At 35.5% G+C, this 10360-nt stretch overlaps 3 protein-coding genes across 4 annotated transcripts; all 3 read left to right on the top strand.

The window, feature by feature from the left end:
• The first annotated feature begins 906 nt into the window (after window positions 1-906).
• LOC145905534 (cyclin-L2-like) lies at window positions 907-2456 on the top strand. Its single transcript, XM_082992764.1, has one exon. The coding sequence runs from the start codon at window positions 940-942 to the stop codon at window positions 2299-2301; it is 1362 nt and encodes a 453-aa protein (XP_082848890.1). The 5' UTR covers window positions 907-939; the 3' UTR covers window positions 2302-2456.
• Window positions 2457-2491: 35 nt separating this feature from the next.
• On the top strand, window positions 2492-6108 carry LOC145905533 (TELO2-interacting protein 1 homolog). 2 transcript variants are annotated; one of them, XM_082992763.1, is made up of 4 exons: window positions 2492-2757; window positions 3085-4612; window positions 4800-5415; window positions 5590-6108. In XM_082992763.1, the coding sequence occupies exons 1-4, from the start codon at window positions 2541-2543 to the stop codon at window positions 6106-6108; spliced, it is 2880 nt and encodes a 959-aa protein (XP_082848889.1). In that variant the 5' UTR covers window positions 2492-2540. The 2 variants fall into 2 exon arrangements, with proteins under 2 accessions (XP_082848889.1, XP_082848888.1); XM_082992762.1 differs by having other exon boundaries at window positions 2492-4612.
• Window positions 6100-8177, top strand: LOC145905535 (regulator of microtubule dynamics protein 1-like). The gene is made up of 7 exons (XM_082992766.1): window positions 6100-6296; window positions 6577-6685; window positions 6746-6827; window positions 6994-7258; window positions 7405-7579; window positions 7730-7863; window positions 8024-8177. The coding sequence occupies exons 1-7, from the start codon at window positions 6234-6236 to the stop codon at window positions 8069-8071; spliced, it is 876 nt and encodes a 291-aa protein (XP_082848892.1). The 5' UTR covers window positions 6100-6233; the 3' UTR covers window positions 8072-8177.
• Window positions 8178-10360: the final 2183 nt, after the last annotated feature.

Genomic DNA, 10360 nt, shown 5'->3' with positions numbered 1-10360 from the left:
ATTAACATTCCTATAGAGCTCCAAAAGGAGTAAAAGACGATCACATCAGTATGAGATTTTTATAAAAGAAATATAAATTTCGCCTATCGGCATCTTCAGTTTCTGTCTGAACAAAGAATAACAATAAAAAAATAAATTAATTAAAAACCACAACGTTTCTGTTTTTAGACAGAAACTGAAGATGCCAATAGGCAAAATTAATATCTCTTTAATAAAGATTTTATACTGGCGTGATCTTCTTTTACTCCTTTTGGAGCTCATGAAATGTTATATTGATTTGTAAAGACAGGTCCGTTGGATACCGACCTGCAAAGGCTGATTCCTGCAGTCCAATTTCTGACGTTCTTTTCTACCAAATAGCGTGGAAGCAATGGAAATCGGTAGAAGTTCTACGTATTCCATCAGAAAGACCTGAGTCATTTGGGACTCCGTGGTGGTATTATTAATGCGAAATAGTTGTCAAATGAAATATTTTGCAAAATAATGTAACCTGCTATGATATAAACCAAGAAGAAACTCAATTTCATTGTGTAAACGCGTTGTGAAATGCTGGTCAATAGTGCGGAACGCATTTTACAAAAAATAAATTTTGGATTCTGCCAGAGAATGACAATGTCATGCCCATTTGACGAGAGAGTTCCAGTTCCAAGGGATATTTTTTCGCTCCAGCTCCAGCTCGGTTTAAAATTTGATATTTACCTGAACAAATTACCCAGTACACACGATGCCACTTTATTTTGTTTTAGTTTTGTAATACAGAGCGAGTGTTATTTGTTAGAGTCTTATTTCATGGAATCTAAGCTTTTAAGCGAAGTTATAACAACACAATTAAAGTTAGCGAAAATTTTTATGTGATAATTCCATTTCATGAGAAATATTTTAAAGTGTTTTATTTACAATAGCCGCTAGGTCCATAAATTTTATACAAATACAAGTAGCATGGAAAAGAGTACAGATGTAATTGATGCCAAACAGGAGTATGCTGGTGTTCAACTCACTCTTGAAAACTGCCTTTTTCCTGAAAACAAACTTGATGAAACACCATCAATGAAAGATGGAATGGATACAAGGTCAGAAGAAGACCTCAGACTTTGGGGGTGCGAGTCAATTCAAATTGCTGGAATTATGCTACGTGTTCCACAAGTTGCAATGGCCACAGCGCAAGTGTTGTTTCAGAGGTTTTATTTTGCCAAATCTTTTGTAAAAACCAAAATGGAGGAGGCTGCAATGGCATGTATTTGGCTGGCATCAAAAGTTGAAGAAGCACCGAGGAGAATCCGAGATGTAATTAATGTATTTCATTACTTAAAGCAGCGCAAACAAGACATTACTCCAACCCCAATGCAGCTGGATCATAACTATATCACACTTAAAAACAATGTAATTCGATTAGAGCGCCGGCTTTTGAAAGAACTGGGATTCTGCGTTCATGTTAAACATCCACATAAAATTATTGTTGTTTACTTGCAAGTTTTGGAAATGGAACAAAATCAGGATCTTGTGCAAACTGCTTGGAACTATATGAATGACTCTCTTCGTAGCACTATATTTGTGCGTTACACTCCAGAAACTATTGCATGTGCATGTATTTACCTAGCTGCTAGGGTCCTAAAGGTTGCTTTGCCCAGCCAACCTCACTGGTTTTATTTGTTTAATGCCACTGAGGATGACATCCAGCAAATTTGCAAATATCTGCTTCAGGTTTATCACCATAAAAAGAACACTTTAGAAGAGTTGGATGCAAAAGTTGATGCTTGTAAGAAATGTTTGCAGGAAGAAAAGAATAAGCTTAGAGAAGCCAATGCAGCTGCATCAGCTGCTGCAGGAGATGCTGTCACTACTACTGAAAATACACCTTCAGACAAAACAAATACTGTCTCACCATCTCAAAAAGATGTAGATACAAAAACAACAACTCAAAGTGGGGAAAATGAATCTGACAAAAAACGAGATAGAAAGAGCGATGGAAGGCAATCAGAAAGCAGCAAACATATTCGGAGCTCATCACATCCAAGTCGCTCTAAATATGAAGATTCATCAAAAAATCGCTCTCCTGGTAGATACAGTCGACCCCGCAGTGGGAAATATGATGATGATGATGATTTGCCAAAGTCCTACAGTATATCGGATGAGAGTGGAAGGTCATCAAACAAACATCACCGCAAGCGCAGTGATTTCCATCATCGCAGTGAAAGTGGCAGTAGTAAGAAAAGCAAACATGATAGAAGCCTTTCTCCCCCAGAAAGAGATCATAAATCAAAGAGCCACCACAAAAAACATAGCAAGCACAAGCGAATGTAGAATATTGTCACATTTGAACCATTAATGGCAACTTTTGGCTAGATATGTGTGATTTCAGATTTGACATGTACATGTTTTTTAATGCTTTGAGGTTTAACAGTTTAAAGTGATGGTGTGATGCATTTTTTCACCGCATTAGCAACATTGTAATATTACATTCTACAGTAAATACTGTTAAACTTTCACTTGTGTTGTAGGAGATTGTGTCATGAAGCAAAAGATTAGGAGTATTAACTAAAATGGAAACACTGTTTAATATTGTAAGGCCCACATGCATAAAAGTTAGTAAAACTAGATCTTTTGAATCAATAAATGAACTACAGGCAGTCATCAGCAAATTTGAAGCCAAAACAATACAAGAAATCCATGAGTACTTGATGTTTCCTTTGAGAATTGTTTTACAAGTTGGGGCAACAAAAGAAGATACCTCTATATCTGCAGCAACTTGCTTGAAAGGTATATTACAAAAGGTTCTCATAACAAACTGGAATGTTTACCAGGATTTATTCAAGACACTTCTATTGAAAATATCGTCTGTAGATGAAGGCAAAATAGTAACTGATGGAAGTGAAGATATCATGATAGCTGTTACAAACTGTCTGGATGTATTTGTAAAACATTCCATGGCAAATTTATGGAACCAATTTTATTCTGTTCATAACTTTCCAATATTAGGACACTTGGTCACAATATGCCTGCAAATAGTAGAACATGAAGAATGTCGTGCCTTGAAGTTGTCAGCCATGTCAGTTATTAGTAGCCTATGTAAACCTTCTTATTCAGAAATGCTTCCAGAGGCGGAACAAGACCTTTTTCTTCTGCTACGAGGGAATTGTTTATCATCATTTCTGCCTGGCATTTTGTCATCAATTTGTAAGGTGATTGTTGGGGATGTTAAGCATGGCCACAGTGTTAAATGTAAAGCACTGGATGTTACTTCTATAGTAATTACTGTAGTTTTGGGTGACTATTCAATATTGATTGGGAAAAATGAAGATTTAAAATCGAAGTTGGAGAAACTTGACAGTGAGAGTAATAAAATCAATCCTAAGCTGGAGTCCTTGAAAGTAAAGCGCAGCAAAAAGTGGCTTTCTGATGTGTCCCCTAAAGTAAACTTAGTTCTGAAAAAAATTTTTGTTTTGGCTCAAAATCCCAGTAGCACAGTTAGATTGAGCTTGGTCAATTTCTGTGATACTATTTTAAACCAGTGTTGCAAATCGGGTTTAAAGGAATCTGCCCCAACTTTGTTGAAAGGACCAATTCTGCTTTTAAATGATATTCAACCATCTGTAATAAAAGCAAGCACATTGGTTGTCAAGAAGTTCATTTCTTCACCAGGTACTGATGCTTATGACATTGTTGCTGATCTTTTGTTTGAACATTGTAGTACACTGCCGGAAATACTCAGAAATTCATCGGACATAGATAGGTTAAAAGCAGTGCAATTATTATTAGGTTACTTAACTGTCCTTAAGACTGATCTTGTTGTCATCTTTCAGTCAACCATTCAATTTAATAAACTTGCAAAATCATTACAACTTTGTTGTGAATTTGACGCATCTGCTTCCATCAGCCAAGATGAAATAAACACAGTTTTGGATGACACATTGAATATGCCACTCTCTTTCCTGCATGGTCAACTTTCACATTGGCTGTTTAAAAAAAAATTTTTGAACTTTAATGATGGAGAAATTCCCAAAGTTCTTGTGAAAATATGTAAACTTTTGGGTTCTCATGGTGACATAGAAGTTTTACTAGATTTTTTTACTGAGTCTTATGAAAATAAGAGCACATGCTGCCAGTCTGTATTTTTGATAACAGAGATAATATTGGGAATTTGCAATGGGCCCAATTATAAAGATGCTTCTAGACACATTGCAGGTCTACTTGACTTATACTGTACACCTGAAAACTGGCAAATAGTGACTGTTTGTAATTCTGAATACCAGAAATCTACCATGAAGAGATTTCAACATACAAAAGCTGTATTACCCAACCATACAACTAAACATCTTGCAACAAATCACATACAACATAATGTCCTATTGGCCAGTTTACAATTGGAAGCAGTTTCATCTTTTGCAAAAGTGCTTGGAAATGACTTTCGGGCAAATCTCATGGTTGCATTGTATCCAGTTATGGAGAAAGTTCATGATGAAAGTACAATCGTAGCAAGCTGTGCAATTAAAACACTGCATTTACTATCCAAGTACTGTGGGTATGAAAACTTGGCTGGAATGCTGTGCGATAATGCAGATTATCTTGTAAGCACAATCTCTGTCCAGCTTCGACATTTAAGTTTGTTTCCAAAGTAAGTTTACACTTTCTGTTTATTGTGCAATAATCTGTTAAACAGTATGTTCGCTTAGGAAGGATATGTTAATATTTAGGGAATTACTTTCAGACAAAATTACAGTTATATTTTTTAAAAAGAAAGTTAAAAACCACTAGACTATAAAGCCTGTAATTGATGTTTAAAGCCTATTTGGTTTTTACAGATGTACGTCTGTTCTGTATGCATTGTTGCAACACAGTGATGTCAGCATATTTTCCTTGATACGTGACACAGTTTCTGAGATTCTTGAATCTCTTGATCTTTGTCGACATGACAATCCACATTTGTTGTTATTTCTCCCTGTGCTGCTTGCAATTGTCAGATCAATCAGAAAATGGTTCAATTTGGGACAAAGCAAAACCAACCAGCTGGACACCTTCTCAAGTACTGATGCTGATTTAAGTAATCAAACGAATGGCATAAGGGAGTTTATATTTGAACTCCATCGGAACATTGAAATTGCTGCAGGACAATTGGATGATGTTGATGATTCTTCTGAAGACCACACAGAAAGCGTAGAAAAGAGCTCAGAAGCAAATGACCAGTTTGAAGACAATACAGATGAAATAACGGTTACAGCTGAAGTTAAAATAATTAAACAGGTACTTGAACGATGCTGCCACCTAATGTCCAATACTAACCCTAAAGTACGACTGTTGGTGATGGAAATTGTTGTGGAGGCATTGAAATCACTGTCACAAGAAGAAAACACATTGTTGCCATTGGTTCACCAACTTTGGACTCCCTTGCAATCACGGTTTAAAGACTTCGAACTACAGGTTTGTGGAAATCATTTTAAACATGACATATGCTCAGTAGCATCTCCAAAAACAACAAAACTTTGTAAATAACAGGTCAATTTAAAATTTATTCAAAGTTTCTTTTTGAACAAAAAAGCATTTTAGAGATTTGCAAATAATTACCAAACTAGCGTTTACCCTTTTTTGTTGCAGGTCGTTAGCAGGGCATTTGATGTAGTTTGGATTATTGCTTTGACAGCAGGTGATTTTGTTCAACGACGATTTTCAAAAGACGTTCTCCCAAAACTTCTTCAGTTTCTTGAAACACATTATATCCAATCAGAAACTGTTGATAAAAATTCCCAAGTGGTTTACAAGCATTCTGCATTGTTTAAACTCACTAAAAACCTATTAGAAAAGTTGGGAATGATTTCAAGAAGAGTACAACTGAACTTTAATGATTTTCAAAAAATCCTAAATGCAACATACAAGTTTTTGAGTACAATTTGTGTTGAAGAATTACAAGATGCTGCTTTGACTTTGTTTGACAATTTAATTACTGTTGATGCAGATGCAGTGTGGTATTTTCTTACTGACATTTATTCTCCTCAAAAACGTTTTATCAATCCATTAGTGAAATATTTTGATGTTGTCAATGTTTCTGGGTCTAATGATCCTACAAATGTTTTTGCCAAAAACATAAGAATTTTACTGAAAAAGTGTGGTTGTTAAAATGCATGTGAAAGTTAATTTTCATCAAATAGATTAAATTAACTGTGTTTATTTGCATTTATCTTTTTTTTCCTGTTAGATGCAATATACAAACCTTTATAAATCTGAAAATAGTGTTATTTTGCATGATGACAACTAGAAGATTTTCCACCAGATTTTTCAGATTTGCCTGTGCCTATATTTTTAAGGTAACTTTTGTTTTGGGAACTGTTAAATGACATTGAAAGTATCATGAAGGCAATGGCGCCATAATCAATGCCAGTAATTTTTATGATTAGTAATATGCAAACCTCTAGAAAAATTACAGGCGATCTATATAATAGTGTTTATGTACAGAAAAATTAATTTGTCTACAGTGACAAAGTTTGTTTCTTAAATAAACATTTGGATAATACAGATAAATCTTAATTTTCTATCCTTGTTTAAGTAAAATGAATAGTGATTTGACATATGTTATTTGTTTGCTAGACTGGGCATCATGGACATTCCAAGAGACTTGCCATTTTTTCATCTTGTGCATATGCAACATACACCCTTTGTAAACATCCTGTCATGTGTCAAGAAAATAAACAAAAAGGTTAGTCGTAAACTTCATACAAAGGAGTAAAATTCTCTGTAACAAATGAATGTTCTGTAGATAACAGTTTAATCATTCAAGAGGCAGACAGAATGTACAACAACAACATTCACCCAAGAGATTTATACCAGCACTTAAAACAGTAATGTAGCATTATAAACATGAGAAAGATTTTATGATGTAAAGGATTTGAAATTTATATTATTTTGCACTTGTAAACGCCAAGCAAAATTGTATGGATAAAATTACAGAACATTGCAGTTTTGCAATAACTTCAATTTATGCAGATTTAACTCTTATTTGTATAGATATGAAAATACAGAAGATGCAGAAATTTTATGGAGGATATGCCGAGCTGCTCGGGACCTTGCACTTAAAGTTGTTGATATATCAAAAGAAGAAAAGAAATCACTCATTTATGAAGCATTTGAATTTGCAAAAAAGTCATTAGAAATGGATGAGCACAATTTTGCCTCACATAAGTGGTACGCAATTACAATTGGCGATGTTGGTGATTATGAAGGGACAAAAACAAAAATTTCCAATGCTTTCATAATCCGTGATCATTTACAGGTACTATCATGTATTGTTTTAAATAGTAAAATGCTAATCATGCCAAAAAAATATAAATTTATTTGACACCACAAGGTGTAAATTTAGCCTGTAAAAAATGAAACTACCGACATTTTGTTTGGATTTTAATTGTTTTATTGTCCCAGAGGGCCATTGAGTTAAACCCAAAGGATGCAACTACTTTGCACTGCCTTGGCATGTGGTGCTATGTTTTTGCTGACATGCCAGGCTGGCAACGAACAATTGCAGGTTTTATATTTGCCACTCCACCTACATCAACATTCCAAGAAGCTGCTAACTACTTCATGCAGGCTGAAAGAGGTAGTAATCGCTATAATTAATTTTTGATGCGAATATTTGCAAAAAGATGACAAGCCAGTTGGGCATTGACTTAAATATATACAAAAATATGTGTTGTCCAACTATTTTTTGTTATTTATTTGTAAAGTAACAAATATTTGTTAATTACAGTTGAGCCCAATTTCTATAGTGCCAACCTGTTACTGTTGGGTAAAACTTACATGAAGATAGGCGACAAAAAGCGAGCCATGTTATTTTTTGGACGAGCAATAGATTTCCCAATTGTAACAGCAGAAGATGAACAGGTTAAATATTTTCTAAAATTCCTTGACTAATCATAATTATTTCATGTGGGCGAGCAGATTTTATGTTCTTAGCTGCACTTGCTTAGTTAAGAGAGTGGAAATTTATACAACAAACCCCACACTTTGTATTTCAGAAACTAACATGAATTTGTTGTTTTAGGTAAAAAGTGAAGCAGAGTTATTGATGAAAAGTTTGATTGGGAAATGATTATACCAGGATGTTGCTGATTGGCTTCCATTGAATTCAGCTTGTCCACAAATATTTTTTTAAATCGCAATTGTGAATTCAAACTCTTTGCAAAAATAATATTCACCTTCTGAAGAGAGTTTTTTTTTCTTGTGTCACGTTTCTGTTTAATGTTAGCAACTATACAGCAGCGGTGGCCCACAGGTCAAATGAGGCCTGTAAAGAAATTTTAATAGACACGTGCGACAATTCCTGAAGTTATGTAAACTTAGCAGCAATAGCTACATTAGGGGCAAGTGCACAATTGAACAACAAACATTCAGGAATGTGCCGAACGGTTCCCAATATTTACCGCGAATCCTACATTTGGTGATTGGAAGACCGCATATCAGTAATTCTATTAAAATAGTTTTGCCCGCGGGGAATGCCCGTCTTGTACTCCCCTGTCATAGAGAGTCGCAGTTTCGTCACAAGGCAACCGGTGATGCATTGGGGTCAATTTTCTGGTTGAATGAGCAACATGGTGTATCCAGGGCGATTTTCAGCGTGTTTGGTGCAGTTTTAGTGCATTTTTTGCTCTTTTCAGTCAGTCAGACGTTTGGTGCAGGGTGCTGTGAAAAGTTTAGTTGAAAAACCATCAAAATGTTCAAGGGGATGTAGCTCAAAATTGAATCACAGAAGTATACCTTAATTTGTGATTTTATGTTAGGCTCGCCTCTTAGCTACACAGTAAGGTGAAAATTAGTTGCAAGATAGTTGCTTAAAGCACCACCTAGGGGGCATTTCGGCCCCCGATCAGTCATTATTTTAGCAAAATGGGCTGCAAAAAAATGTAAGATGGTTTTGCGAAAAAATGAATCACAAAAACCTCATCCAATTTGCAATTTAATGTTGGCCCTAACCCTTTTCTACGCAATGGCAAAAAAATTGTCACAGGAAAATTGCTTTGGTTGCCCCCTGGGACTGTTTTTGCTATCCTATAGGACAAAAGATCCTCCTGGAGGCTCCTCAGATCCTTGCTGTGTTTTGGCGGATGCAGCTGCATGCAATCAATTTTTTTTCTCTATGAATAGTACAAGTAGATCTTCATGGGTCACTGACCACAGGAATTGTTGTTGGCAAAAAAGCAAATCACTCAGTATGGGTATTAATGGTGATAGCCTTCAAAACTAGATTTTGGGGATTTAATATTGATATGCGGCCTGGAATCGCGCATTGTTAATGGATTTTGCATTAAATTGGGATTGTATGGAGGAAACATTGGCATACGAATAACGATTTAGGATTAAGAATAGAATCACGTCAATAAATCGGAATTACAACGGTGCGTGTAATTTTTTGCGTCCAACAAGAAAATTCATGACGTTATGAAATATTCAATTTGCGGTCGAATATTCGCTGTAGGTCGAAACCGAATATTTTCCGTGTTATCGCATATCACTGCGGACATTTATTGGTTCAAACACAATCCGTCGAAAAAAGAGCATCACTGGTCTATGACAATCTCGTATTGACCAAATTCGAAGCAGATGTGGTACATCAAGTCGTACATGATCAAAACGGAATTAAAAACAGATAACGTCAACGACCCACCAAGATTTCAAGGTGCCTATATTGTCGCCAAACAAACGATTATACAAGGCATGGCTGGTCTATGGTGTTCGGTCAGCAGCGGAATAAATATATCCCAGACAGTTTGCTATAACCTATTTCCACCCAAAAAACCTATTTGTACCAAAACAAATTTTATGCCTTTAAAAATTAAGAGTTGGCGACATGCCAAAGACACGCGATCTTAAATTGCTCCTGTTTGTTGCTGGAAGAGAACACAACTCAATTGAAACATTAGAACATATATATCCAGGCCCAAAAGGGGGATGCTGTCAGTTTTTTGCAACACGTACAAATTTTCAAAATTCACCATCACATGAAAAGAAATAACATAAACGAATATCAGCCCAGGGATAAAAGACGAAGAAAAAAAATGAAGAAAAGCACCGACAATTGTAATGATTTGGATGTAAGTACAACAATCTTTTTGGTGTTTACGCAGCACAGAACGTGTTCCCAACTGCAATGAAATATAATGACAAGTATAAAATGTCCTGGCCCTCATATACAGCCCAGGTAGACGGATTCGATTATTTATTTGCGATATGATTAAATAAATAAAAACGAAGTGGCGTATTTCTTTCTCAGCGTTCGCCGAAGCTAAATTGCCAGCTTTGTGCAAGTACGATATAGTAAACAGCGGATTTTCAATTTGCTTCTATAAATATCAAGTACACAAATCGTATAGTAGTAATAAAC

The sequence above is a fragment of the Ascidia mentula genome, chromosome 6, assembly GCF_947561715.1.
Source record: "Ascidia mentula chromosome 6, kaAscMent1.1, whole genome shotgun sequence".
Lineage (NCBI taxonomy): Eukaryota > Metazoa > Chordata > Ascidiacea > Phlebobranchia > Ascidiidae > Ascidia > Ascidia mentula.
This window is presented reverse-complemented; position numbering and strand designations above follow the sequence as displayed.